This window comes from Paramisgurnus dabryanus, chromosome 15 (genome assembly GCF_030506205.2).
Source record: "Paramisgurnus dabryanus chromosome 15, PD_genome_1.1, whole genome shotgun sequence".
Lineage (NCBI taxonomy): Eukaryota > Metazoa > Chordata > Actinopteri > Cypriniformes > Cobitidae > Paramisgurnus > Paramisgurnus dabryanus.
The window spans coordinates 176,140-202,290 of NC_133351.1; the positions used below are offsets into that span (position 1 = coordinate 176,140).

General features: G+C 41.0%; 1 protein-coding gene across 1 annotated transcript; it reads right to left on the reverse strand.

Moving 5' to 3' along the window:
* Positions 1–11,486: 11,486 nt before the first annotated feature.
* Positions 11,487–22,799, reverse strand: LOC135733673 (myosin heavy chain, fast skeletal muscle-like). Its single transcript, XM_065252477.1, has 40 exons — positions 22,651–22,799; positions 22,174–22,386; positions 21,936–22,079; positions 21,696–21,852; positions 21,578–21,605; positions 21,373–21,487; positions 21,192–21,284; positions 21,032–21,095; positions 20,846–20,944; positions 20,660–20,763; positions 19,119–19,257; positions 18,913–19,031; positions 18,669–18,818; positions 18,416–18,586; positions 18,029–18,335; positions 17,773–17,840; positions 17,600–17,687; positions 17,403–17,520; positions 17,161–17,284; positions 16,936–17,072; positions 16,599–16,854; positions 16,259–16,501; positions 16,000–16,176; positions 15,749–15,894; positions 15,563–15,653; positions 15,093–15,482; positions 14,877–15,003; positions 14,686–14,804; positions 14,412–14,608; positions 14,142–14,325; positions 13,885–14,050; positions 13,673–13,797; positions 13,222–13,530; positions 12,947–13,150; positions 12,724–12,849; positions 12,384–12,554; positions 12,204–12,308; positions 12,019–12,114; positions 11,810–11,941; positions 11,487–11,582 (listed from the first exon to the last, which is right to left on the reverse strand). The coding sequence occupies exons 2-40, from the start codon at positions 22,372–22,374 to the stop codon at positions 11,565–11,567; spliced, it is 5,808 nt and encodes a 1,935-aa protein (XP_065108549.1). The 5' UTR covers positions 22,375–22,386; positions 22,651–22,799; the 3' UTR covers positions 11,487–11,564.
* Positions 22,800–26,151: the final 3,352 nt, after the last annotated feature.

The following is a 26,151-nucleotide window of genomic DNA, read 5'->3' on the forward strand; positions in this document are numbered from 1 at the left end:
CTATCCCAACGTTTGCTGTGTTACACCTTTTTGGAGTGTATGATTTGTAATCTAAGTTCACGGTGTGGTGTGTATGTGAAGTGTGCTCTTTGACAACGTGCGCCGGTGATCACTCCTGTGGGTAACCTCAGCCCTGTATGTTGTATTTGTTTTGATTTATTCTTTATTCAGCTGCCACTTACCGCATAACTTGCAGTAAGAATATTGTTGAAATCTGAAGTGATGCGATCCGTCTTGTCTTGACATTGAACTGATTGGAGGTGTAACATACTCCTTTTAAAGAAAAATTAACTGTTCTATATTTTTTATTATTGATTAATAAATTTTGTATTTTTGATACTCATGTTCTCTGTCTGCCTTTAATTATATATGAGAAGTGAACCTGTGTGACCTAGTGGTCATTTTTGTTTCCTGGGTAGTTCCCAGGTGGCGTAGTCAAATTCCTCTGCAAGTAGGTGAACTTGCATTGATAGCTGTAGAGCGTCACTTCGCCACATTTGGCGTAGTCTCGGCAGGGTCTCTATTGTGTAGTGCAGAGACGTGAGTATCATTTTGTGGTTAGTGTTGGTATTTTGTGTGTCTGTTTTTGTTTTCTTTTTCTCTTTTTTTTTGCAGAAACCAGGCAGCAGTATTCTATTTTGTGAGTTAATGTGAGGAACATCCCCACTGGGTCTTGTATTTTCTTCAGTAGTGGTGAGTGCTTGTGCGTTTTACCATTATGGATGATGAATTGCGTGAGTTGAGAGAATTGGTTGCCCAGTTAAAGGCAGATAATGAAAGATTGCGACAGGAACCAGTGGCGAGTGCTCCGCCTGGCCCTTCTAATGTACCAATTCCAGCCACCGGAGATCCCCCACTCACTGGTGCGGGTGCATCAGCGACGGATCGATTTGTCTTTGTCCCTCGGGATCGTAGGTGCCCAAAATTTAATGGTAGGTCTGGCATTACGATCGATGAATGGGTAGAAGAGGCTGAGGCCTGTATGCGACTTCGCCATCTCTCTACAACTGATCAGGCATTTTTTTTGGCTGATCATTTGGAGGGTGAGGCGAGAGAGGAGATTCGTTATCGGCCAAGGGATGAGAGGGAGGATCCAAACAAAATTATTCAAGCGTTGCGTGAGTTGTATGGTTGCACGAGTTCTTATGTGGCTCTTCAGGAGTCCTTTTTTTCCAGGAAACAACAGGACGGGGAGACTTTGTTAGAGTTCTCCCTGGCCCTGTTGAATCTCCTGGAAAAGGTGAAAACTCAATCACCCCATGGTATGCCAAATGCAGACATTTTATTGCGGGATCAATTTGTGGAACATGTGAGTGATGGTGCCCTACGACGTGAGCTGAAACAATTAGTCCGTCGCCAACCCACTATTAAATTACTGGATGTCCGCAGTGAAGCTATGCGTTGGGAACGTGAGGGAATGCCTGGGGGGTCACGCGGTCGAAGTCAATCGGTTCCATCTGCGTATGGCATTCAGTATGGGGTACAGGGACATCAGCATACCCATAGTAATATCTCGTCGACTTCTGAATTGAGTGAATTGCGTGAAATGCTAAAAAAGCAGCAGCTACAATTAAATCAATTAACTCAAAGTGTGGCTCAGATTCAAAACCCCCCTTCACGGTCGCAAGCACCTAGGCTGAGTCAGATTATTTGTAGAAGGTGCCAGCAGCCTGGTCATTTTGCCAGAGATTGCGATCGGGAACGGAGGCCTTCCCATTTTCCCGCCTCGCGTGTAGATACAGCATCAACTAGGGGTGGGCAGTCACAGTCCAGGCAACCGTCGGAAAACTAGTTCCCGCTGAGCTGCAGAGCCACAGCTCGGTCGGGGAAAGGACAGGCTCGGGTGCTTTTGGTAATTTAGATTTTATGTCTCGTCTCATGTCAAAGTGTCCGCAACTCGACGTGCGTATGGGTGGGGTGAGTGTACCTTGCCTGGTGGACACTGGTTCTATGGTGTCCACCATTACGGAGAGTTGTTTCGTGACAAATTTTGGGTCGAGGGGTCAAGAACAACTTAGGTCGTGCCATTGGTTACAGCTTCGGGCCGCCAACGGTCTCTCAATTCCTTACATTGGTTATTTGGAACTTGACGTACAGCTTTGTGGGCGGGTAATTTTGGGTTGTGGAGTGCTGGTTGTCAAAGATCCTCCAGGTAGTTTGTGTGCTCTGGTTCCTGGGGTTCTTGGAATGAATGTCCTGAGCCGCTGCTACCGGGAGCTCTTTGGCCAGCATGGCCCAAGTCTTTTTGATTTACCCGGCGTGTCACAGGCCCCCACTTCGGTTTTTCAGGCACTACAGTATTGCCATCATGTTGAAATTCAATCAAGTCCAAATCAGGGGGGTCGAGTTAAGGTGCGGGGACATCGGACGTGTCGCATCCCAGGGGGCACCATGAAATTGGTTGCCGTAACATGCTCTGCGCAATACTCAAGCGGTACGGTACTTTTTGAGCCACCAGATACTGGTCTCCCAGCCGGTTTGCTGGCATCTCCTGCTTTGGTACAAGTGGACCGGGGTACAGCCTATGTGCCTGTGGTTAATGTAGGCACAATGGATGTAATGATGTATGCTAGTACAGTTATAGGCACTATTAATCATGTTTACGTGGTTAGTTTACCCCCAGGGGTCACTGAGGTTCAGGAAGTCCCGGCTAGGGTGAGTTCTCAATTAGTGGAGGCGTCCCCTTCGGTGCAGGAGCAGATTAGTGAAATCGATTTATCTGTGCTGTCAGTGGAGGAGCAATCCAAGGTAAAGACCCTATTGCATAAGTACTCATCTGTGTTTTCCTTGCATGATGGGGATTTAGGATGTACCAATCTTATTTCACACGAGATCCCTTTGTTTGATGAGGTCCCTGTGCGGCAGCGATACAGGCGTATTCCCCCCTCTGAGTACGAGGTAGTTAAGGCACACATTAACCAGTTGTTGGAAGCTCGCATAATTCGAGAAAGCTGTAGTCCTTACGCTTCACCAATCGTTTTGGTTAAGAAAAAGGACGGTAGTCTACGCATGTGCGTGGACTACCGTCATTTAAATTCAAAGACACGGAAGGATGCCTTCCCCCTACCCCGTATTGAGGAGACGTTGGACTCGCTGGCAGGGGCCTGTTGGTTCTCCACCATGGACCTTGCCAGCGGGTACAATCAGGTCCCGGTAAGTGAGGTAGACCGCCCAAAGACAGCTTTCTGCACTCCGTTCGGGCTTTTTGAATGGAATCGGATGCCGTTCGGGCTGTGCAACGCCCCCAGCACCTTCCAGAGATTGATGGAACGGTTGTTTGGGGACCAACAGTGCCAGTCCCTCCTTTTGTACCTTGATGATATTGTTGTGTTCTCCTCCTCAGTTGACCAACATTTAGCTCGAATGGAGGTAGTTTTACATCGGTTGTGCAGGGAAGGGTTGAAGGCCAAATTGTCAAAGTGTGCCTTTTTCAGACGAGAGGTGCAGTACTTGGGTCATGTGATCTCGTCAGAAGGGGTCTCCACAGACCCAGGTAAGATTGAGGCAGTTTCTCAGTGGCCGCTGCCGACTAGTGTGTCAGGGTTGCGGTCATTTTTGGGGTTTGCTAGCTATTACCGCCGATTTGTGGAGGGGTTTGCGAAGTTGGCCGCCCCCCTCCACGGATTGGTGGCTGAGCTGGCAACTCCAAAGCGGACAAAGCGTGAGTCTCGGGAGTTTGCGGAGGCGTGGTCTACTGAGTGCCAGAGTAGCTTTGAGGAGTTAAAGTGTAGACTGACAACAGCCCCTGTACTTGCCTATGCTGACTTTACACTCCCTTTTATTTTGGAGGTAGATGCCAGCCATGGAGGTTTAGGGGCAGTTCTTTCCCAAGAACAACAAGGTAAGGTGCGTCCCATCGCTTATGGTAGTCGAGGTTTGAGGCCCACTGAGCGCAATACTTCTAATTACAGTTCTATGAAACTGGAATTTCTTGCGCTCAAGTGGGCCATGACCGAAAAATTTCGTGAATATCTATTAGGACAGAAGTGTATAGTCTACACTGACAATAACCCCCTTAGCTACCTGACCTCAGCCAAGTTGGGTGCCATGGAACAGCGTTGGGCTGCCCAGTTGGCTGCTTTTGACTTCGAGCTGAAATATAGGTCAGGTAAGAGCAATCGCAATGCTGACGCTCTGTCCCGTCAAAACCCCCCTGGGGTAGCAGAAATTCAGGATTGGTACCTGGGTGCGGCTGTTCCAGCTGCCTTGCGTCAAGCTGGCCAAGAGGGATTGGTGACTCGGGTAAATCAAATTGTATCATTTCCCGGTAACTCCACTAGTGATATGTCCATTAAGCAGCAGGCCGATTTGGTTATTGGAGAGATTCTGGTGTTCTGGAGGCGTAAATTGCCACCTAGTTCTGAAGAACGTAGGAAACTCTCTAGGGCTACGGTGATCTTGTTGCGGCAGTGGAGCCGCCTGGTGGAGATTGAGGGTGTGCTTTATCGTCGGGTGTATCGCCCAGATGGTGGGGAAGAGGTCCTGCAGGTGCTATTACCGGCGGCCATGAAGCCTGAGGTGTTGACGCAGCTGCACCAGCTGCATGGGCACCAGGGGGTGGAGCGCACTACGCAGCTGGTGTGGCAACGGTGCTACTGGCCCGGGATGTCGGTGGATATTGCTCAGTGGTGTCAGGAGTGCGAGCGGTGCCAGTGTGCCAAAGGGGTTCAGCATGCCCCCGCTGCCTTCATGGGGCATCTGTTGGCCGCACGGCCAAATGAGATCCTAGCATTGGATTTCACAGTGTTAGAGCCCTCGAGCTCTGGTCTGGAGAATGTGTTGGTTATGACCGACATTTTTACTAAATATACCTTGGCTGTACCCACCAGGGACCAACGAGCGGAGACGGTGGCGCAGGTTTTGGTAAATGAATGGTTTTGCAGGTTAGGCGTACCAAGTCGCATCCATTCAGACCAGGGCCGTAATTTCGAGTCGGGTCTCATTCAGCAGCTTTGTGGTTTATACGGAGTCGAAAAATCGCGCACTACACCATACCACCCGGCTGGTAACGGCCAGTGTGAACGTTTTAATAGGACGTTGCACGATTTGTTGCGCACTTTACCAGTGGCGAAAAAAAGGGATTGGCCATCTTGCCTCCCTCAGGTTTTGTTTGCGTATAATACTACCCCTCACCAAAGCACAGGAGAATGCCCTTACTACTTGATGTTCGGGCAGGAGCCTAGACTTCCGGTTGACTTCCTGCTTGGTAGGGTTGAGGAACCGCTGGCTGGTAGTGTCCATCGGTGGGTCCTGGAGCACCAGGATCGGTTGCAGGTGGCTTTTGAGGGTGCTCGTGAGCGGTTGGGGGTTGCAGCCAATCGCCGAAAAGCACGCCATGATCTACAGGTACGAGAATCTGTACTGAAGGAGGGTCAGTTGGTATATCTCCGCAATTACAGCGTGAGAGGTCGAAACAAAATCCATGACCAGTGGAGCTCTGTGTTGCATCAGGTCATCAAGGCACCCACAGAGGGAGGTGTGGTGTACACCATTGCCCCTACTACAGATTTAGACAAATTGAAGCATGTGCACCGATCTTTATTAAAGCCACAGATTGGTAGGAGCCATTTCCCTGTCCTGCAGGATGTGCCATTAGTGGAACCTGTGCAGCTACGGGAGGATGACTTGGATGAGGGTGATTTATTCGTTTTGGTGTCTGAAACTGCTCTGGGTACTAGTGGTTCAGCACCGCAGGGTACGGTCCAGCCTGCCCCTCAAGAGTTTGGCGTAGCTCCGGAAGTAGAAGGAATTTCTGGGACAGGGGTAACCATGCAGCCAGTACTGAATCCCCTGTTAAGTTCTGGGGATCCTCCCGTAAGTTCTGTGGTAGCAGGGGAAAGTATGGTGAGGAGGACTGGAAGGCGTACTGCCGGGCAGCACTCTAATGTACACCACCTCCCACGGTCAGTGGGGGAAGGTACTGTGTCTAGTATCGTGAGTAGTGCAGTTGGTGCTCTGTTTCGTCCATGGGATTGAAGGGTTAGGGGGCAGGTTTTTGCGTAACTCATCGTCGGGGCGACGATGCAGAAGCTGGGGGTGGATTGTAACAGCATGAATGAGGTAAGTGGTGGTGAGTGACACCCGTGATGACCAATCAGCAGTGAGTATTGGCTATATTAGAGCTGGTTGGCTTTAGCTTGGTATGCGTCACGTCCGGACCCTCCCCTTTTCGCTGTGTTGATGGTGGCTTACGGTATGTGTTGTTGTTGTTACGTAGCATGCTGCTAACTCTTCACTATGCATATAACACTTACGATTTGCGCGCTATATTGCAGCTTGGCTTTCCATCCGTGCAGTGGTGTTGTTACTACAATCTAGCCCTCCTGTTCTTCTTGATGTAGTTTTACGGTTGCTTTAGCGAGGAGCTGTTGACTGCCCTTTCCGGTAAGTGAGCGCTGTTTTTGTATCACAAGGTCAGGTATATTTAAAAAGGGCTGAATGATTAAAGGGTGGGTTTTTGGTAATGTGTAGTCCCTGTATTCCAGCGTAACCGTGGGTGATCTGAATGCTGTGCATGCTTGGCTGTGGCTCGATACTGAAGCCTACCTAAAACTTTTTATCTATCCGCTTGTGGTAAGTCGAGGTAAGGGTATTAGTGGGGAATTTTAATTGTAATCTGGGATCTGCAATGTTACAGTCTGTGTTTGTTTATATTTTGTAGGATTCTCCCTTTCACTTTGGCTGATTATACATTTCAGCTTTAGTTTCATTTCCTACCGCCGCTGTGTGCTGCATAAACTTTGCTAAATTGCACAGTATTATGCTGGGAATTGTTGCTGCTGTCTGGTTTCTGTGAAGTGTTCCGTTATATGGAAACGTCCAGCTGAGCGGGGAATCGCGTAGCATACTCGAGCTGAGCGTCTGTGTTTGTTGGTCTCAATTGTAGCCTTACTGCTGCTGCTTAACTTTTGTTTTCGTTTCTTTTTTTTGAATAATTGTATGTGGATTTTTGCATTCGTTATTAGTTAGTTTAAATTGTATTTCTTTATTTTGTTCTTGTTTAAAGATTTGTGTAATGGAGTGGGTTGTGACTTTTGTGATTTATTTTGTGTATGTCTGACCAATATTCTTTTTGATATTTATTTTGTGTTTAATTTTCGTTCAGGAGCTGAGGTCCCCACGGGTGAAGGATCTGGTGGTGGTGGTTGTACTATCCCAACGTTTGCTGTGTTACACCTTTTTGGAGTGTATGATTTGTAATCTAAGTTCACGGTGTGGTGTGTATGTGAAGTGTGCTCTTTGACAACGTGCGCCGGTGATCACTCCTGTGGGTAACCTCAGCCCTGTATGTTGTATTTGTTTTGATTTATTCTTTATTCAGCTGCCACTTACCGCATAACTTGCAGTAAGAATATTGTTGAAATCTGAAGTGATGCGATCCGTCTTGTCTTGACATTGAACTGATTGGAGGTGTAACATACTCCTTTTAAAGAAAAATTAACTGTTCTATATTTTTTATTATTGATTAATAAATTTTGTATTTTTGATACTCATGTTCTCTGTCTGCCTTTAATTATATATGAGAAGTGAACCTGTGTGACCTAGTGGTCATTTTTGTTTCCTGGGTAGTTCCCAGGTGGCGTAGTCAAATTCCTCTGCAAGTAGGTGAACTTGCATTGATAGCTGTAGAGCGTCACTTCGCCACATTAGCGTACGAACGTTTTGGGAATCGTGCCATAGAGTTAAGAGAGAGGTTAAGGAATGGGTTAAGAACTACTATAAGAACGTTTTGGGGAACCTTGCTCTGGTCCATGCAAGGAGGATTTCATTGTTCTTTTTTTCCCCTTCGTCTGCATCTTCTTCCAGAAACCTGTGAGTAAATGCAGAACAATACTTTTGCATTACTTTCACCAAAATAACAGCAGAAGTTTGACTTTGAAATATTATTTAATTAATAATGTACATCTCGCAAATGTATCTGCAGTTATCTCAACCATCAAATAACTTTACAGCAACAGGCTTGCGTGGTAACGTAATTCTAAAAGTAGCTCGGTAGCTAACAGTTGTTTTATTTTGAGAACAGCCAACTTATATGTCATTGTCTATCTAACGTTATTTTGCTAACTTTACTGTTAACAACTGTGTCACTATGTAAAGGCTACTGTGTGATCAGAAACGAGTATTAGCAAAAGTCTTACCTCTAACGTAGAGGAACGTGTTTGATACCAGATGGCCCCGGCTGTTCGTCATCTGTGAAGGTAAATATGGACGGAATTGCAGTGTCCTTTAGCGTGTTTCGCTTCATTCCGAGTGGGTTCGATGTCTTCATGCTTGAAATGGAGACTGCAAACCCTCAGGTTTTTCAATTTTAACGCATCGGTGTCTTCTCGAAACTTTGGTTGGTTGATAGCCCGCAGCCATTGTTTACACCGCGGCAAATTGTGAAAACTTACTGCTTGTCCTTTCCCGGTTTTGTTTGAACATCCCGGTACAACGCAACTTATCACCATTTCGATGTGGAAAAGGTAGTATTTATAATAATATATCAACTAAATCGTTGCAGACGTGTCTGTAGAAGTTGTATTTAGCCTAGTTGAATCTCCCTCACTCCTGCCGTCTCGAACCGGTAGGCGTGACTAGGGAGTGGCCTCGTAGAGCAGCGAAGCAATGCATTCTGGGATTTGGTGTTTTTCATCCACATTAGCCAAAAACCAAATTTTCTGGCTTTTCTCTCCCTAGAAGGCACCAATTTCTAAAATAACTTCACACTTCTACTACATATGTGACCCAATTTAATAATATATTCAAATTTAAATTGGCTGAAGAATTCCTTTAAATGGTAAACTAACTTGGCTTGCTGCTTTCAAAGGTAGCCACTTCGTTCAACCATTCCAAAGACAAATAAACCTCTTGACTTCCTTTTGAGGAAGTGTTTTGAAAGAAGAAACTTGAATGTAACTTTAATTACATCCAATTCCAATTCAGGGAGCAAATGTTGCTTTGGAGTTTAGTATTCAATAATAAATCAGTATTAAATACCCCCACTAATTATTCAATAATTCTTGTGTGCCAGATTATCAAAATTCAAATATGCTACCAAAGAGTTTACTAAAAGAGCACAACATTGTTTACAAGAACATATACTTCCTCATAAATCTAGTGACTTATTTATACTCTCAAAATGCACCACATTGATATATTCACCTTTAAATGCACAAAGTGTCTGAATTTGTTCTCACTGATGGTTTTCTTTGTGGCATTTAGTACAAAAGTGTTTTTAAAAAAAATAATAGTATATTCTTCAATTTTACTACAAGTATGCAACTAATCATAATTAATAATTGTGTTTTCTGTAAAAAAAATTTTTATAGATTGATAGCCCTATTTAGATGGTTTCTCAGGGGAATGTCTGTAAAAATATTTGCAAACTCGAAGCGTGGTCTAAAAGGATCTGCAGAGTGACTTTATCATTAATCCCTTTAATAAACGCAGAAATGCGGATTCTGACTGCAATTAAATTATCACAAGACATTTGTGTTTGTCAAAGAACAGTAGGTAATTCGGTCGGTAATTTTTACAGGGGTGCTTTGAAAAAAATAACGGTAAAAGTTACGGTTTAAGTTTTTGAGTCAATTGCATTCCGCTTTCTGCTGACGATTTCAACTAAATATCGTATTCTTTAACTAACTTAAAGTTTTTTTTAATTAGAATGTAAATACCTTTTAGAGGAAACAGAATTGTGTGATTTAAATCATGCATTTGACGGTCTGGTCTGACGGCAAAAGATTTTCACAACTTTTCTGATCAGATTCAGACCCAAGGCACGTTAAAATATCTTTAAATTATTGTATTTTATTGACGTTTGACCTTACACTTCTAAAGTTTATCAGTAGAATATCATCTTTTGCATACAATGTTGTCAATAGTAATGCTGTGTAACTTACCATTAGTTATTAGATGCTATGTAGCTTAGAGCTAACATTTAGGGTTTTGCCAAAAAGAAGTTACTGTCATATTGGTGATTGATAATATTGACTTTAACCATACATATATGTCAACAATCATTTTGGTACACTGTAAATTATTTTATCATAAATTGCTGCATTAAATTCAATCTAACTACTTATATAGTATTTGCAATGATAGAAAATATGCACAAATTAATTTAGTTTTATGATTGATGTCCAAGTTGCAGCATACAGTTTTATGTGGCTAAATCTAACTGTGCATTCAGACTGCCACCGGCGAGAGTGTCAATAAAAGCTCTGGCTGCCCTGACAACGACGCTAAAGAAAAGTTGTAGTGGACGCTCTGACGCTCGAAAGCATTAGGCTTGTTTGAGATGCAGCTTGCCTCGCCTGAAATATAGGCGAGAGTAGCCGGCTGCAGTGAGGGGAGGAGTGAAAAAAGTGGAGGCAAGCCGGACGCTTCATGAATCTCGCTGTGTTGTTGACTGCAAACCTCAGCAATGGAAGAGATCGCGTTCGCGTATTTTATCGCGGATTAAATAGATGCAACTGAAATACCAACAAATGTATTTACATTAAGATGTTTATGAGGAGAATCACCAAAGCTGAACTGTTCATTATTGGAAAAGGCTTCTTAGTAAATGTTGGGATGTAATCTAAGTCTAGACGTAATGCAAATTTGTTTCTGTGTGAAATATAAACAGCACACAGTACAAATAATACAACACTAATACAAAAGTTTAAAGGAATTTATTAATAATATAAATGTCATAAGTCAAGAACAAGTTGAATAAATATAAAAACTACTACAGGAAGTGTAGTTTTTAGAATTAAAAAGTCATCAGCTGACATTCCCGGGCAAATGAGCATTAAGCTGTGTCGTCAGCAAGTCTTTTCCCATCGTGATTTTCGTCAACGCAGTCGGTGGAGAGCAACTGCGCTCGGCTGTAGAATCCGACGAGCCCGCCTCTCCATCGCGAGAGTTATTTTGCACACGTCAGCGTGACATCAGAGCAAGTCGGACGTAAGTCGGACACTTTTCTAACCGGAATGCATCTTGCGCTGATCACCGGTGATCGATTCTGCGCAGAATTTGCTCATCTCAAACAAGCCTATTCTCTGAACTCCTCTCAGGCGGAGGTTTCCGCCTTCCGATTGGTTGCCGGTGAACATTTCCACCTTCCTATTGATTGCCGCCCAACCGCGTCATAGCTCATTACCATAAAGTTGAGCTGATTTCAACTCTCCTCGACCCTCAAACCGTCCAAAGCTCCCGCGCCGCTGCTCGCCGGAGCTCGCCGCCGGCTCTCATTGAAAATGAATGACTTCCGGCCACTTTGACGCTCTCGCCGGTGGCGGTCTGAATGCACAGTAAGTGACTGTGAATGACCACAGATGTTTCTTAATTACATGATTTTTGAGAAATGATGGCACAGAAAGACGATAAGAGAATTTAGAGACTTGCTGACTTGATGAATTTTGTGACCTCTTTAGTAATACATCTGGATACCTTGCACTGGTTGCAAACTTAAAAACAGTAGTTTGATGTGGTGTGAATAAAAAGAGTGGCAGACAACATGAACTAACCCTTTTTAATGGACACTTTTAGACACATATTATATGCATATTATATGCTTGTCTGTAGGTCTGGTGTCTTTATTCTTCATCTTTACTCTTTAAATAAATACAAAAAGATTTGATCAATAACATTTCAGTAATTTAATGGTATAATTAAATAGTTTCATTTTAATTTACACTCTATTAAAAATACCTAATTAAAAGTAAATTATTGTTATAAATTATTATATTAAAATAATTCAATTCTATTTAAAATAATTCAATTCTATTTAAAATAATTCAATTTACTTTCAATTTATTTTGGAAATGTAGAAGTTTCTTACCTTCCCAATGTCACGGCTCTTGGCTCTCAGCTTGTTGACCTGGGACTCTGCAATGTCAGCGCGCTCCTGAGCCTCCTCCATCTCATGCTGCACCTTCCTGTACCTGGACAGATGAGTGTTCGCCTGCTCCTCCTGTCATGGTTACACAAGAAGTTTTATGACACTACAGATGTAAAAAAGTAAGATCAAAAATGAAATTTTATACTTACAGCTTCCTCAGCTTGACGCTTGTAGGCTTTGACTTTCAGCTGCAACTTGTCCACCAGATCTTGCAGTCTCATCACATTTTTCTTGTCTTCTTCAGTCTTTCAATATAAAAAGTGTTAATTATCTTGGTTAAACAATGTATACAAAAATATTATTTTATAAAGCTACAATCACTATGTTGTTTTACCTGGTAAGTGAGCTCCTTCACTCTCCTCTCATATTTGCGCACTCCTTTAACAGCTTCAGCACTACGTCTTTGTTCAGACTCGACTTCAGCCTCCAGCTCACGCACCTTCAGAAAAAATGGTTATAGTTATTATCCAAGAAATGACTCGCATGTTAAGAGCTCCTAAATATTCAAACCTACCCTGGACTCCATTTTCTGGAGCTGTTTCTTTCCACCTTTCATGGCCAGACTCTCAGCTTCATCCAGACGATGCTGTAGGTCTTTAACAGTGACCTCCAGGTTCTTCTTCATCCTCTCCAGGTGAGCACTGGTGTCCTGCTCCTTCTTTAGCTCTTCAGCCATCATTGCTGCCTAAAATAGAAGCAAGTGAAAATGTATTAACCCTTAGACAATAGATACAGAAGGCTAGAATACAATTTTAAAACTATAGAAAAAGAAAATGCTAAATATTTTACATTTACAAAGTAGTGTAATACAATGCAGTTGAAATGTGTAAATGCTAAATATTTAAAACATTTACATCAGTGATGGCCTTCTTGGCTTTCTCCTCTGCATTTCTGGCCTCCTGGACTGCATCATCTACCTCACCTTGAACCTGGACCAGATCAGCTTCAAGCTTCTTCTTGGTGTTAATAAGACTTGTATTCTGTGATACATAAGCAGTTTTCGGTCAAAATGTTACAAAACAATTGTTATCTTGAAAGTGACATTCTCAAGTTTATTGTTTGTGTAATTTTTTATACCTGAGAATGCAGCAGTCCCACACGCTCACTGGCATCCACAAGCTCCTGCTCGGCCACTTTGCGGCCTCTCTCAGCTTGCTCCAGTGCAACTCTCAGCTCCTCGATCTCTGCTTGCATCAGGTTATTTCTGCGCTCCACCATAGCAGCCTGCTCTTTCATGTCTTCCTGTGCTCTGATGGCTTCATCAAGGTGCAGTTGGGCATCCTGTAGCAGGTTTAGGGTTTCAATATTTTTTGTCATGCTTTGATTCTGTTTCAGACATACAAGAACAGTACCTTGAGCTGGCCTTGGACGTTCCTGAGCTGTTTCTGTGCCTCAGCGGCCTGGCGGTTTGCATGGCTCAGCTGAATCTCCATCTCATTGAGATCTCCCTCCATCTTCTTTTTGACTCTCAGGGCATCGTTTCTGCTCCTGACCTCAGAGTCCAAAGTGCTTTGCATGGAATCAATCACTCTTTGGCTGTTCCTTTTGATCTGCTCAATTTCCTCATCTTTCTCAGCAAGCTTTCTGTCAATTTCACTCTTGACCTGGCTCAGCTCAAGCTGGACACGAATAATCTTGGATTCTTCATGTTCCAGAGTGCCCTAATAAACAGTAGTAGGGTTTTATTAACATACTAGATGAGTTCAATTCAATTTTATTTATATAGTGCTTTTCACAATTCTTCATTGATCCAAGTAAGACAGTGTGGTAATAGATTTTTGCAAGAACTTAATGTAGCTTAACCTCAGCTTCTTCAAGTGCAGTCTGGATCTCTGCTTTCTCAGACTCCACTGTCTTCTTGGCTTTCTCTAACTCATGAATGCTCTTTCCAGTCTCCCCAAGCTGCTCCGTAAGGTCAGAAATCTCCTCTAAAGGTAAAAAAACACAGTTGTAAAGAATGCTGTATAATGCCAATCTTTTTTTCTAATCTTGATAATTGAAAAAGTGCCATTTACGTTGCAAATTCTTGTTCTCTCTCTTCAGAGTCTCCAGGTGATCAAGAGCTTCCTCATAGGAGTTTTTTATCTTGAAGAGCTCAGTGCTGAGGGAACGAGCTTCTTTTTGAGCACCTTCTAGCTCAGCCTGACCTTCCTCATACTTCTGTTTCCAATCTGCCAGCACCTGTTATGAAATAAACAAAAAGATTATAACGTAGGCCACTTAAAGGTATGGATCACAGTTTAGATTTGCAGATAAAGCATGTTTTTCTTACCTTGTCAAAGTTTCTCTGCTTTTTGTCCAGGTTGGCGGCAAATGCATTTGCTCTCTCCACATCTATCATGAGGTCTTCTACTTCACCCAGCAATCTCTGCTTGGTCTTTTCAAGTGAAGCACACTTGGAGTTCACAGCCTCAATCGATTCTTCAGCTTCTTGCAGACGCTGGGCCAATTTTTTCCTGTGAAAGTTGTAGAAAATCAATGAAATGGTGATATCTTAATCATAACAAAGGTTTCCTCAATTCTTCAATTTCAATAAACATACTTGGCTTCCTCAAGCTCTTCAGTGCGCTGGATAGCATCAGTCTCATATTTGGTTCTCCACTGAGCAACCTCACTGTTGGCCTTAGACATTCCACGCTGGAGTTCACCTTTTGCCTCTTGTTCCTCCTCAAACTGCTCTCTGAGCAAATCACAGTCGTGGCGGGCAGACTGGACAGCATGGGCCAGAGCATTCTTGGCCTAAAATCAAACATACATTTAACACAATGGAAGGCTCCTCGAATTATTAATAAATTTCACCATGTGTAGTGATGTACCTTTACTTCCTCCTCAACGTGTCTCTTGAGTTCTTCAATCTGCTGAGTGAAAGCCTGTTTTCCTCTGGTCAGCTGAGATACAAGAGCTTCTTTCTCCTCCAGCTGGCGAGCCAGTTCACCTGTTTATTTGCTTTAGATTAATAATACTGTTAAACAGCTTTATTTGGAACAGAAATCGGTTGATCACTAACCATTCTCAGTGGCAAGTCTTGCTTTTTGGGCACTCGTGTCATTGAGCTGGCGAACATTTTCATCATTCTTGGCCTTTATTTCACTCAGTTGGTCTTCAAGGGTGCGGCACATCTTTTCTAAATTAGCCTAACAGCATACAGTTATATAAGATACAATGTTTTACACTTGTTGCCTCATTGTGCATTTTTATTTAATAATCCTCTAGTTGTGATTACCTTTGATTTGGCCACAGCCTCCATGTTGCTTGATAAGTCATCAATCTCCATCTTGTATTCACTCTTCTCCTTCTCCAGCTTCTGCTTGACACGCTGGAGGTTGTCGATCTGTTCTCCAAGCTCGGCCACGCTGTCTGCCTGCTTCTTTCGGAGAGCTGCCGCTGTAGCCTCGTGTTGTAAGGTGGACTCTTCCAGATCACGACGTAACTTCTGGAATTCTGATTCCCGCTTTTTGTTCATCTCAATCTGGGCAGCAGTGGCACCACCAGCTTCCTCAAGCCTCTCACTGATCTCTTCAAGTTCCCTGGAGAGATCAGCTCTCTGCTTCTCTACTTTGGCACGAGCAGCTCGCTCAGCCTCAATTTCCTCCTCCAGCTCTTCAATGCGGGCCTATTTTAGAAAAATCCATTTAGTTTATTATACTGGTAATGTGAATCTTTTCCAGTTAGGTGCTTCATAATATAATAGACCTGAAGTTCTTTGATCTTCTTCTGAAGCTGTGCCCCCAAAGACTGTTCATCTTCAATCTTGCTGAGAAGCTGACTTATTTCAAAGTCTTTTCTGTTTTAAAATAAAATGTTATGTAAAACGTGCAATCGGAATATTACTGATCCAATAACAATTTCAGATTGTAATACTGATGACATTTTTCACACTTTTTGATCTTTTCATCTGATTGTTGTTTGTCATTTTCCAGGTCCATTATAGATTCCTGGGTCAGTTTTAGATCACCCTCAAGCTTTCTCTTGGCTCTTTCAAGGTCCATACGGAGCTTCTTCTCTTGCTCCAGTGAACCTTCAAGCTAACGTTACAAAAAAGAGTGCATGAAAATCTAACACACAGCAACAGAACAATGAAATAATCTCCTCTTTTATTATTAGCCTTTTTCTCATGCCAAATGTCTTACATCATCCACTTGCTGCTCAAGTTTTGTCTTAGCCTTAGTCAGAGTGTTGACTTTGTCTTCCTCTGCCTGAAGGTCATCAAGGGTTTGCTGGTGTGCCTCTTGGAGGGCTTTCTTCTCTTTGGTCAACTTAGCAATGCTCTCATCCTGAGATGCCATCTCCTCAGTCAGGTTTTTCACCTACATGCAATCATTGTATTGCAGTGTATTATCAAGTATTATCACATGAGTCGAGTGTAGAAGATGTGATTAAAATGTGAACCTTATTTTCAGTTGCATGTTTCTCCTTTTCCACTTTGGCCAAGGTGAGCTCCAGGTCATCAATATCTTTTTTCAGCTCAGAGCATTCATCTTCTAGTTTCCTCTTCTTAGCAGTCAGTTCAGCATTGATCTCCTCCTCATCCTCCAGTCTCTCGGTTGACTCTTTGAGTTTGGCCTCGAGCTGGATCTTGCTTTTGATAAGACCTTCACATCTCTCCTCAGCATCAGAGAGATTGTCAGCTTCCTATTCATTGGGATGGGGAAAAGTTTAATTTCTTGAAGTATTTAATGCTATGCTTTGAGGTCCATGATTATTTGGCTTCAAAAACTGTAATACTCACGGATGCAACTTGCAGTTGAAGATCATTTTTCTCCTGCAGGAGTGACACCATTTTCTCCTCAAGCTCCTTCTTTTTTGCTAGTGCCTTTGCTAGATCCTCCTTCATTTTCTCGTAATTCTCCTTCATGGCTGCCATTTCTTTCTCTGTCTCTGCACTCTTCAGAAGAGGTTTGATCTTGAAGTACAGCTTCATCCATGGCCAGTGTTTCACATTCATGAATGAGCGAATGTTGTATTGAATGGAAAAAATTGATTCTCTGTGTAAAAATAACATCAGTATATTTCATTTTTTCAAACCATTTTATTTGTGTTCCAAACACTTTTGTGACTAATTGTACCTCCTTTCCATCATTTTGACAAACTCCTTCCTCATGACGAATCCACGACAAAGGGCCTGAGTCATGGTTACCAGCGTTGCTAGTTTCTCATCTCTCATCTCTTCAAGAAGACCCAGCAGACCAGCTTTGAAGAACACCTAAACAATATTTGGAGAAAGTAAGTGCTATAAAGTAAAAAAGACCATTCTTCTTTACGCAGATTTCACTTCAGTCTTTGGAGTGTACCTTGGTGTGTCCAAATTTATACTGTGTGTGGTCGACATCAATAGAGGTTAAGAGTTTCTCTGAGGCCTTTTTGTTGTCAATGAACTGTCCCTCAGGGATGACACTAGCATTTAATACTTTGTATCTAGAGGACAATCAGGGACAAATTAGGTTTTTGTTAAAGCAAAGACGACAAAATGGTGGTATGGTGGCATATGAAGCTCAACTGGTGAAAAGATTATATGATGAGATATTTACAGTACCTCTGCTTGAAGTCACCATAAAGGATTCTGCTAGGGAAACCTTTCCTGCAGATTCTGATACCCTCCAGCACACCATTACACCTCAGCTGATGGATAACCAGGTGGTTCTCCATCAGACCTTGAACAAAGACATTCCTATAGATGAAAAGATATTTTAAAACAATAGCTACATTTTACATTTTAGGAAAATGGTTTACCTGGAGTCTTGGACTCATTAGGAATCAAACAACGCACAAAGTGAGGGTGAGTGCTCCTCAGGTTAGTCATCAGCTTGCCCAAGTTCTCCTGTAAATTTGTTTATTTCATTAGTAAATAGTTTTTTATTGTAATAAATTTTACTTTCTTCATAACAAAGAGATTAGCCTCATACCCTAAACAGTGCAGACACTGTCTGGAAGGAACCACCCTTCTTCTTCCCTCCCTTCTTTCCACCACCTTCTGTTTTGTGTTAATTGTAACAAATAGTTTAGTTAATGTAATTTATTATTGTATTGTCAATTCTTGACCTATTTAATACATCCTTTTTTAAGTCAAAATGTCTGTTGTTGTATATGTTTATCAATTCTGAAAAAAAATTATGCTTTAGTTTTGAGATACACAAATTTAATAAATTCTGGCATTCCAACCTTCAGCGCCTGCATGAGCAACATACAGGGAAGCCAGCAGTTTGACTGATGACTTCTGATAGAGTTGCACAACAGAGTCGTTCAGTGGGTCCTTGTTCTTGTCCAACCAGCCATTAATGTTATAGTCAACAGTGCCAGCGTAGTGCATCAGAGAGAAGTGAGCTTCTGCCTTGCCTTTGGCAGGTTTGGGTTTCTGGAAGGCTGGAGATTTGCCAAGATGCTGATCATGCAGCTTGTTTTTGAAGGTCATGTCCGTGGCTTTGGGGAACATGCACTCCTCTTCAAGGATGGAGAAGATGCCCATTGGCTGGTGAAAAATATTTAAGCTCAAGCACAAGTACAAATTATAAATATCCTTTTTAAGTCCTTTGTAAAGTCTTTTTATACCTTCTCGATTAACTCAATGCAGGCAGCTAAGTCCATCCCAAAGTCAATGAACTCCCATTCAATGCCTTCTTTCTTGTACTCCTCTTGCTCCAGCACAAACATGTGATGATTGAAAAACTGTTGCAGTTTCTCGTTGGTAAAGTTGATGCAGAGCTGCTCCAAGCTGTTGAACTGACATTTCAACACAAACAAATTCTTATATCTTTACATTTCAATTTTGATCTTTAGAAACGTATTAGTAGAGGATTCTCACATCAAAAATCTCAAACCCAGCGATGTCCAACACACCAATGAAGAACTGTCTTGGCTGCTTTGTGTCCAACATCTCATTGATACGGACGACCATCCACAAGAACATTTTCTCATAAATTGACTTGCATAGAGCGCTGACTGAGTTATTCACCTGTGAAATAGTGTACATAGTTTATGTTTCACATTGTTATTAAGATATTTTAGATCTTGTCGGTCCAATAGACATTGATTGTGTAAGTCATCACCTGTGGTACAGTTTGACCTTTGGTCACATACTCATTTCCGACCTTTACTCTGGGGAAACACAGAGATTTCAGCATGTCTGCAGAGTTCAGGCCCAAAAGGTAGGCAATTTTATCAGCCACTAAAAAATGAGAGTTTTCCAAATAATGGTAAGTAAATTAATGTTTGTATGGTGATATATAGAGTATTTTGTGAAAGTTCATCTCACCCTCTGTGCCATCAGGTTCAGCCTGTTCCTCTCTTTGCTTCTGCTTGAACTTCATGTTGCCATGATGCATCACAGCACCTGTCAGCTTGTAGATGCCTATTTTCTCCTCAGCAGTGAAGCCCAGAATGTCAATAGCAGTCTGTTTTCAGAAGTTTACACAACATTTGAGTGCCAAGAGAGTTTTTTTGATTCAAGAATTTCACATAAATTTGTGTTTTGCAAAGTTTGCTGCTTAAGCTTTTGTGATGTTCATTCATACTGTTTCTAGATTATTGTGCAGAGTGATTAAATGCATTTAAAATAACAGCAAAAAGCTTCATTGGCCAAAAAGATATTTTTTTTCAGGTCTGGCAAAAAAGACCAGATAACATCATTTCACTTATCATATTAACGACACATGTGACAGAGTACTAGTCAGGTGAATTCACTATCATACTGATTGAATTGTAAAAGCAGACAGATTGCTGTACAAGGAGGAAATAAGTGATTGCAATGATTGTTTTTTGTTAGCAATTTTTACCTCGAAAGGAAGAAGTGCAGCCTTCATCGCTTTGTATCAAAATGATTTCACATGCAAGGGAATTGCTACAACGAATATTGCACCTGAAAGAACCATTTACCAGATCATAAAGAACTTCAAAGAGAGAGGTTCGGCTGCAGCAAAAAAGGCTTCGGGATGAACCAGAGTATCCAGCATGTGCCAGGACCATCTTCTCCTGATGAAATTGTGCAATCACCAGTCCAGAGCTTGCTCGGTATTGGTAGCAGGTGTGTGTAAGTGCATCTGCATGCACAGTGAGGCAAAGATTTTGTGTCTACAAAGGCAGCAAAGAAGCCACTTCTCTCCAAAAAAAACATCAAGGACAGACTTAAATTCTACAGGAAGTACAAGGATTGAACAGCATATGCTGTGAAATTATTTTCCCTGATAAATCTCCCTTCCGTCTGTTTGGGACATCTTGTAAATTGATTGTCCGGAGAAGAAAAGGTGAGTCCTATGTCATGCCAGCAGTGATGCATACTGAGACCATACATATGTGGGTTTGCCTTTCAACCAAGGAAGTGGGCTTTCTCATAATTCTGCCCAAAAACACTGCCATGATTAAAGAATTTTATCGGAACATCCTGCATGCGCAAGAGTGATAATGAAATATCTCGAAGATCATTACATTCAAATGTCAGATCCGTGGCCAGGCAACTCAACAAATCTAAATCCTATAGAGAACCTGTGGTCAATCTTGAAAAGGTGAGTGGACAAAATCATTAGTCAGGATTTGGCCCTGAAGTTAATATACAGCATGTCGGAGCGAATAGAAGAGGTTATGAATAACAAGGGTCAATGAGGAAACTACTGACTCTTTGCATGTACTTAATGTTTTTGCCTTTAAACTCATAATAAGCTTATCATTGTTTTCCAGTATAGATTAGTAACATGTGGTAGAATAATCCACAAATACTGTAGCAGCAAACATTGCAAAAATATTTCCAATTATAAATATATTTTAAGGAAACAAAAAACAATAAGCCTGTTGTCTACGTACATCTGTGGCAATGAACTCTTCCACATCATCAATACTTTTGACAGTGATTTCACCCTGGCTGATCATTGGATAGTCATAAGGATTTTTGGTGATGAGCAGGGCCTCTGTAAAGAATTAATGTGCACTATATTAACACTGCTGTTAGACATTGCCTTTATCAATCATAGGCTAATGTAGATTTCTCACCGATCAGTTCTGGTTTGTGTCCAGTCATGAGCTGGTAGAAGATGTGGTAGCTCCTCTCAGCAGACAGTTGGAATGTTACTCTTGACTTTTCCAGCAGATCTTTACAGAGAAACAATGGCTTTTAATCACTAATGCACATGTTGGTACAACAATAAAACATGTTTGGTTGAGAACACTGAGACTCACAAGTTTCAATATCAGCTGAGGCCAGTTTGCCAGTTTGCCCAAAGTGAATCCTGATGAATTTACCCTAAAGAGACAGACATTATTTAAGACACCTCTGAATGTCTGTCAGCTTAGAAATTATAACAGAAATGACAATACATTACATCAGACTTATACTTACAAAACGAGAAGAGTTGTCGTTCCTTATAGTCTTGGCATTACCATAAGCCTCAAGCAGGGGGTTAGCTGCAATGATTTGATCCTCCAGTGAGCCCTGCATTTAAGGTGGGTAATATTCGATCAGTAATAAGATAAATCAATTAATACTGTAGTCCATGTGTAAGCTATATGTTTTCGCAAACCTGCATTTTTCCAGCAACAGGTTCTGCCTTCTTTGCTCCAGACGATGCACCAACAGTTGCAAAGTACTGAATGACACGCTTTGTGTTTACAGTCTTTCCTGCACCGGATTCTCCGCTGGAGGTTCACACAAGGTTTTTATTCACAAAACCTCTATGTGCTTTTACATTGTAAGAAAGTTACATGAAGAGAAGAAAATGTACTTACGTAATCAGAACAGACTGGTTCTCACGATCTGAAATAAAACCGTGTGGTATTTGTAGTGTTCAGACTCCCATTATTTTACAAAAGCTCATCAGTAAAGTAAATATCTGAATCCACTTACCAGTGAGCATGAACTGGTAGGCATTGTCAGAGATGGAAAAGATGTGGGGTGGAGCTTCAATCCTCTTTTTGCCTTTGTAACCGTTCACAACAACTGTATCATACACTGGCAGCCATTTGTATGGATTGACAGTGACGCAGAACAAACCAGAATAGGTCTGAAATGGAGATGAAGGTCCAGTGTGTTACAATTCAACATGGAGCTCATTGCAGGTTTCAAAAGTGATGTCGTTAGACTTACATAGATCATCCATGCTGCGTAACGCTCTTTGAGGTTAAACAGCACAGCAGGCTCACTGAGGTGGGTCATCATGGCCATGTCCTCAATTTTGTCAAATTTGGGTGGATTCCTGGGAAAGATTTCATCTTCTTTGACAGTGGTAGTCTGACAATAAATAACAGCAGTTATCAGGACTGACTGAAGATATTAGTAACATGAAATAATTCCTCAAGATCACAGTTAATAGTTTTGAACTTACCTTCCCAGAATCGGTTTTGACGGTAGCTTTGCCACCCTCTTTACTAACAAGAGTACCCTTTAGGTACATCTCATCTGGATCTGTTACAAAGTAGGCTGTTTTGGCATCAAATGGGGTGTTCTGAGCCTCGATCCTCTCTCTCTCTGGTTTGCGGAGGAAAATGGCTGCCGGGCCAAAACACTCCATCTCACCGTCTCCCATGGTGGCAGATTACTGTTGTATAAAATATACCTTAACATTCTGTTTTAAATCTTATTTTAGAGTTTAGATTTTATTATGCTCTTGTATGGTACATTTAATAATTCCAAATATTTTATCATTTTATATTTTTGTTTTGGTAAGTTAGTAATATTATTGAAATACAGATGGAAATGTCAAACTTTAATCCTAATTTTATTGTTATTATTGCATCATTGAACTGTTGAAGAAAGATATTTAAAATGAACTAAAATATGTTAATAATTGTTATTGCTTTACCTTGTATGCCCCCGGAGAAAAAGAAAGCTGATGTGAATTTAAGATTTCTGAAAGAGAAAAAGCAGAAGAAAGAATTATTTTATTGTTTTCCAACATAGGTATTCCTCATAGACAAAGGAAATACAATAAATTATGTATCTCCCTTACCTCTGACAGCTCACTGTGAATCTTCAGTCAGGAGCTGCTTTTATATAGTGTCATAACTGAGCGCTCAGCAGATCTGTAAAGCTAGATATGGTCATGTTGTTTTAGATGCTCTCCCAAATGGAAAACAGGGTGATGTTCTCATTCGATGACTTTCTGGCTCAGTGCTGCATGTCAATGATATAAATATTCATATAGTCTTAATTTATTATTTTCCTAAACTTTTAACTGTACATAATTTCAAAATGTTAAGACATTGTAAGTTAAGAAGAACAGCGTGTCAAAAATCCGGTGTTTGAATAACACATATGGCATAAGAATGTTTTTATATCACATTTATTTTGGATTAGGTTGTAGTTTTCTTTCTTACTTTCTAACAAATAAAGGATTGAGATTTTTTTCATCTTAAACACTTTTTTGCTTGATAAATAAATTTTGAGGGGTAGGGTCTTTAAATCATTGAAACTTGGCACAGAGTAAAACCTTCCCACTGGTATTTGGTTTCGGGGGCAACATTAATACTTGCTTTGGTAAATTCCATCCAGATGACCAATGCTAAAGTTCTTACATTTATGTCTTTTTGTTTATTTTTTGGACACTCATCAATTACCAGTCCAAGCACATGTAATAAGACAGACTGATGTACTGAAAATTCCTACATTCAACAAAATCCAATGTTTGTGTTTTGTCACATTCATGCTTTTACCATGCAATAAAGATTTTTAAATATATTTTTTAGATTTTGCTGTTGTTTAATAAAAAAAAAACTGGCAGGCATATTTTGCCATCGGGAGATGAAATTTAAATCTTACAACAGATGTATTACCAGATATGGACTGAAATAGTTCATCCATCCAAATGAAAAATAATATCTTTGGCAGATCACTGATCTTAAACTGGAATCATGTTAAGGAATGATTTGATGACTCTTAAAGTTATAAACAGCCTGTTCTTATATGGAATAATTATAAATATAGCACAGCAAGGGTTGCTGTTGTGTAATTAGGTTACAAATCCAGGCAATAGTGTAGACTTTAATCGGACCCATTATGACTTCGGACGGGAGCTCACTGAAAGTATTCTGATTTTCTCTAAATCTATCTTTTAAATAATAGCCTAATGTTAAAGAAAAGGCTTATTTAGCTGATGTTATCCTACTGATGATTATTTGATGTAGATTAAGTCAAAATATCAAGATTTTTCAACTATTGTTAAGGGACAATTTCGCAATTCATTATCAGATTAAATACTTACTAAATGTCACATTTACAAAATTTGGATTATTTACTGAACCATTCAATTGAAACCTGCTAATAAACAGTAAGGAATACATTTAGAAAAAGTGATGCACATGAGCAGTCTTGCTAAAACAATAATAATTAGCTAAGATTAGCAAAAATACCAATGTATCACACAAGGGTATTTAGTCTTATTCACTAATAATTGCATTTGTTTTTCATATTTATATGCTCATTTAAACTTCTCATAAAAAGGTGCGTAGGCACATGAATTATTTTTTTTTTTCAATTTGGAAGATGTTGGTGGAGGACATCAGATGTGCTGCGTTTGTCCACCTGAGAAACAGGTAGGCTAATGTGTAGGCTAAAATAAGTATATGAGATGGGGTGGGCAATAAACCAGTATGATAGTAATTACCATTATGGTGGCACCGCACGCCATGACATGGATTTTGCAAAACCATTGAAACTGTTACATATTTATAAATTCTAATTCGGGGGGGGTGTTAAAAAAAACTAACATTCAGTAAGTTATATTTAAGGCCTTAAAATGCTCAGATTTTCATCCTAAGACTTTAATTAAATTTTATAAATGTTAGTTTTTTTTAAGACCCCTATGTAGTTTACCCAAAAGTCATACCTCTGTTCCCGAGATGTGCTGTCCAGAGAAACACAAAACAAAAAGCTCTGATGGCACTTTAATCCATTTAATCATAATTTTTAAGATGATGCACATGTAGGCTATCATAGTGCATGCAAATCCTGCCAAAGGCAGATATATTTCAGGTGTTGTGATCTGTATACAGTTGGTTTGGCGAGTAACAAGCTCGCGGCTTACCTAAGCATTGTCAGGTTCTGAAACCTGATCCAAAAGCGAACAAAATCAACACTGCTTTATTGAAAATCAACTTAAACAGTGGGGCAGTCAAGTCCCGAGGCACCAACAGCGCATCAACAGTGTTACACATTTAGGAGGTTTTTCTTTACCTCACTCAGTGCTTCCAGCGTGTTTAACGGTGTTACTCCCTTTTCACTCAAATGTGTGTGTGTGTGTGTGTGTGTGTGTGTACCTGGTAATTATCACGTTGTGGGGACAGATAGGAATACCAGTGTTTTTGTGACCTTGTGGGGACATTTTGATGTCCCCATGAGGAAACAAGCTTATAAATCAAACAAGATGATGTTTATTGAAAATCTAAGGTACAAGAAAGGTTTTTGTGATGGTTGGGGTTAGGGAATGGGGCAGGTAAGGGGGATAGAATATACAGTTTGTATGGTATAAAATGCATTACGTCTATGGAATGTCCCCACAAAACATGGAAACCAGAATGCGTGTGTGTGTGTGTGTGTGTGTGTGTGTGTGTGTGTGTGTGTGTGTGTGTGTGTGTGTGTGTGTGTGTGTGTATGTGTGTGATTACCTTCGTTTGTTCATTACATTTACGCATTTAGCAGACACTTTTATCCAAAGCGACAAAGATGAGGAAGCATTCAAGTGATTTGTCATAAGGAGGCAATAATACAAGAGGTGCTTCTACCAAGTTACAAGAAGGAAGATCATTCCACCAGCAGAGGGCAGTGAAGGAAAATGATTCAGTACAATGCAATGTACTCAGTGAAGGACAGTTGGTCATCAAAGATTACACAGATGTTTCTGGCAGTTTTGGAAGGAGTAATGGTTGTGTTGCCCAGTTGAATGAATAAAGCATGCTTTATTTTGGGTTTGCAGGAAATACAAGCAGCTCAGTCTTCGCAAGGTTTAGCTGGATGTGGTGTTTCTACATGCGTGCTGCTATGGTGGTATTGTCTAGGTCAAATGAGAAGAGATACTACAATACTAAATAATAGAAAAAGATAGAAACTAAAATGCAAAGAATAGAAAATTCAAGTGACTGAGTTGAATTTATGGTAGAATGTTTCTGTTTCTGATAAGATGAAAACCTTATTTTAATAACCCAAGTAATCAAAGAATTATCTAATAAACGTTAAAGAAATCAGTTAGGCAATATTGAGAAGCATCTATGGTAAATAGTTACTAATAGACCAATGCCATGGTTTCAGGAAAGTTTTGGTTGTGTGATATTTACGTTCTGTGCATTCAAATGAGCGGAACACCAAATGT

Bases quoted from the DNA above. Each gene is read 5' to 3' on its own strand.
- LOC135733673 (XM_065252477.1), bottom strand. From the start codon at position 22,374: ATGGGAGACGGTGAGATGGAGTGTTTTGGCCCGGCAGCCATTTTCCTC. The intron at 14,051-14,141 runs GTAAGAAAAACA...ATTTCATAACAG, and splicing joins AGCAGAGAAACTTTGACAAG to GTGCTGGCAGATTGGAAACA. The intron at 12,850-12,946 runs GTATAAAAAATT...TATGTATCACAG, and splicing joins TGGGACTGCTGCATTCTCAG to AATACAAGTCTTATTAACAC.